The sequence below is a fragment of the Notolepis coatsorum genome, assembly GCF_963971535.1.
Source record: "Notolepis coatsorum genome assembly, chromosome: 7".
NCBI classification, from domain to species: Eukaryota; Metazoa; Chordata; class Actinopteri; order Aulopiformes; family Paralepididae; genus Notolepis; species Notolepis coatsorum.
In genome coordinates this window covers 122,345,782-122,349,373 of record NC_140171.1, presented here as the reverse complement: position 1 = coordinate 122,349,373, position 3,592 = coordinate 122,345,782, and the positions used below count along the sequence as shown (strand labels likewise).

The window sequence follows — 3,592 nt, the reverse complement described above, 5'->3', positions numbered from 1 at the left end:
CTCTCAGAGACCACCCTAATGGAGCGTAAAAGGGGAAGGAAGGGATGGACCAACACAAAACGAACCTCTACACCCCTTACATATGCACTTGTGTAAATCCCTACCAGTTGATATCTTTCAAATGTACGCTAGCATGTCATAGAGCCACATGGCTTACAGGAAGTCTACAGGCACATCTGTGACCTCACACACTTTAGATCCCCTCAAGTGCTTAAGGCGTAAAGGTTTGTGGTTGGTTTTGGGATTAGGGATAAAGAGGAAGGTTTGCGTGGGTAAGGGGTGGTTTTAAGGGTCAAGGGTCTTAGTTTTTCTGATTGGTGGGCGTATCGCTGGAGTCGCTCTGCTGCTTCTCCGTCTTCTTGCTGGTGACCACCGTCTCCTCGTACATCTCACGCTGGGAGCTCTTGCCTCCAGACTTGCTCTGCTGCTGCTGATCCTCATCCTGGCTCTCCTTCTTCGTCTTGCTGGAGCTGGTGTACATGCGGCTCTGGTAGTTGTAGCTCTGCCCACCGCTCATGCTCAGGCTGGGGCTAGGGTAGGTGATCCCCGTGGTGATACGGGTCTCCTCCCCTTCCAGAAGTTTCCTGGTGGTAGAGGAGGGATTACAGCGAAGAGACAGGGGAGGGGGGAGCGGGGAGGGGGGGGGGGGGGGGGGGCAGATAGGATGACAAGCAATCCAGGGGGTAGTGGTGAGGAGGAGGGGGAGGAGGAAGAGGAGAAGCAAGGGAGGAGGGAAAAGAAGAAGAATACATTAAGGTCCAGACTCAAAGTTAGTCCCTGCCATCTAGGCTCGTAGGGTAACCCAGAACACACCTTTAATTATATATCCTATGGTAACTTATAATACACAAATGAATTTAGAAAGATTACGCGATTTCAATGTTGTGTGAATTGTCATGAGAGAGGAGGACTTACCTATAAGCAGCGATTTCAATATCCAGTGCCATCTTGACGTTCAGCAGGTCCTGGTATTCCCTGAGGTGACGAGCCATCTCGTTCTTAGTGGTCCTGAGGGCATCTTCCATCTGCACCATGTTGTCCTAATGTAACAATACAAGGAGAGTATAGGTCATAGTGGCACCACTTCAATAGCCAGTTATCCACATGTTGACTCAGACAAACATAAGAAAATTAACTTTTTCAAGATTTTGTCAATACAAATGTTGAATGAATGAATGAAAACTTTATTTAACAGATTGCAGAATGGGTACAATACAGTACCCATTATTCAGTTCTGCAGCGAACAATCTTACTAAGGCTCACTGCCACCTTGTGCTGATAAGTGCTGATTTCATAACGTGGTGAATGTTTGCAATCAGCTATTGTTTTTATCTTGTAATGTTTGAGATCAGCAAAAGATTTGTATTAATAATAATAATAATAATAATAATAATAATAATAATAATAATAATAATAATAATAATAATAATAATAATAATAAAAATATTATTATTATTTGTAATTGTATTATTGTTAAACGTATTACTAGATGGAATGCTGAAGCACAATATATATTTAAAATAAATTGCTGATATAAAACAAAGATTTCCAAAGTGGAGGCCGGGCGTGTGTCCCTGCATGAGCCGTCTGCTTCAGCACCATGGACAGAGTCTGAGAAACTCCTGTCGCCGCCACGATTGAATTCCAATTCACACATCGATCGCATCTTTAGTTTTTCTGAGTCAAAATAATAAATCACCTGATGTTCAACCCCATTTAACTTTGTATCAAGATAATTATTTAATAGTATGCCCATTTCTCTATACAATTGATTGTTTTCGTTTTAACAAATTTGTAACACATTATTAAAAAGATTAGTTTATTGTTTACCTGGTAGTTTCCAATCTCAGCATTGTGCCTGTCCTCCATCTCATGGAGTTGTCTTTCCAGGGACTCATTAGTTCCCCTCAGACTCTCGATCTCGATGGTCTTGGACTGCAGCTGCCTCCTGAATTCGTTGAGTTCCTCCCTGCTGCTACGGATGGCTTCGTTACTACGGGTGGCCTGTTCGTTCAGGTCAGTGAACTTAGACTTATACCATTCCTCGGAGGTCTGGAGGTTCTTGGAGGCCATGGACTCGTACTGGCCGCGGATCTCCTTGAGGGCGGAGGTGAGATCCGGCTTGGCCACCTCCATCTCCACGGACACCTGGGCGGCCTGGATCATATCCATCAGCTCGGTCACCTCCTCCTCGTGCACCTTCCTCAGGAAGTTGATCTCGTCCAGGAGCGACTCCACCTTCTTCTCCAGGTCCAGGCGCACCATGGTGGCGTCGTCCACGTCCTTCTTGAACGCCTTCAGGGTCGCCTCCGCCTCCTCTCGGACACGGTACTCATCCTCGTACTTTCCCCGGAGTTTCTGGAGGTCTTCGTCGATGTTGTCGCGCTCTATCATGATCTGGGACTTCTCCCCGTTGACTTCCTCCAGCTGGGAGCGCAGCTCGCGGATCTCCTGTTGGTACAGATCGGCCAGGCGTGAGGGTTCAGTCTGCCTCTGGCGCAGAGACACCAGCTCCGTCTCCAGCACCTTGTTCTGCTGCTCCAGGGTGCGCACCTTGTCGATAAACATCGCAAAGCGGTCATTGAGACCCTGCATCTGTTCCTTCTCATTGGTGCGGATGATTTTGAACTCGTTGTTGAGAACGGTGCTCTGAGTCATATCGAAGTTCTCCATCGGCATATGCGAGAAGGAGCGCCCGCCGGACCTCTTGTTGTAAGAGCCCATGGAGGAGGACATGGTGCCCCGGGATAGGGACTGGGACCGGTAACCGCTGCGCGAGGACATATTATTGCCCATCGCCCGGGATGGAGAGGATGAGTAACGGGGAGAATCCCCGAAAATCTTCCGGTAGGAGGACGCGGAGAGGAGGTCTGATCCGTAGCTCATCTTGGCTTGTGTGGAGAGGGAGCAGAGGAGCGGGTGCGTCTTCTTTTTATAGAGGGGCCGTCCCAATCAATAATGAATGCCGACTGGCAAAGTGCGGGGCTGCTTCTCTGCAGATGCGTCAGGTATAAACAAGCAACTATTTAATAGTGTGACAGATTCAAGATTGCGCTGTCCAGGCCTATATGTTGAGTTTTCAACGTCTCAAAAATGTACAAATAGTGACCCCTCCGTCCACCGCTTGTGCTCTTATAGGTGCCGACGCTCAGATGGAACTGTCCGTTTTGGCGCAGTGCTGATGTGTCAGCAAAAACATTCTACAGCTTGTTTCAGCAATTCAGCCACACACCCCTGTTCACGAAACCGATACTTGCTGCACAAATAAATAAACAAGTGTAGTCTGTGGTTTTGCTCTATCCGAGCCATGCAGTGCACGAGAGTGGTCAAATAAAATAAAGGCGTTGGCGTGTTTCACATACATGCGCGACTTTTACCCAAACAATTACACAAAACAAACTAATGAAGTCGTTTATGATCATTTATTTCATTTTACATATAAACAGTACTGTATTACAATACACAAAGGCTACGGACAGACACGATGATCACCGCAAACCGCAGTGTTAAAATGTTATAGTCCAAGTCATTATGATGAATGAAGAACATTGAGGAAAAAGTGAAACACCCATCCACAAAGCCACACTAAAAC

General features: G+C 46.7%; 1 protein-coding gene across 1 annotated transcript; it reads right to left on the bottom strand.

Annotated features, from left to right (window-relative positions):
- Positions 1-301: 301 nt before the first annotated feature.
- inab (internexin neuronal intermediate filament protein, alpha b) lies at positions 302-2,886 on the bottom strand (the record flags this gene model as incomplete). The annotated part of the gene is made up of 3 exons (XM_084318987.1): positions 302-584; positions 916-1,040; positions 1,831-2,886. 3 exons carry the CDS (start codon positions 2,884-2,886, stop codon positions 302-304), a joined length of 1,464 nt encoding a protein of 487 aa, XP_084175113.1.
- Positions 2,887-3,592: the final 706 nt, after the last annotated feature.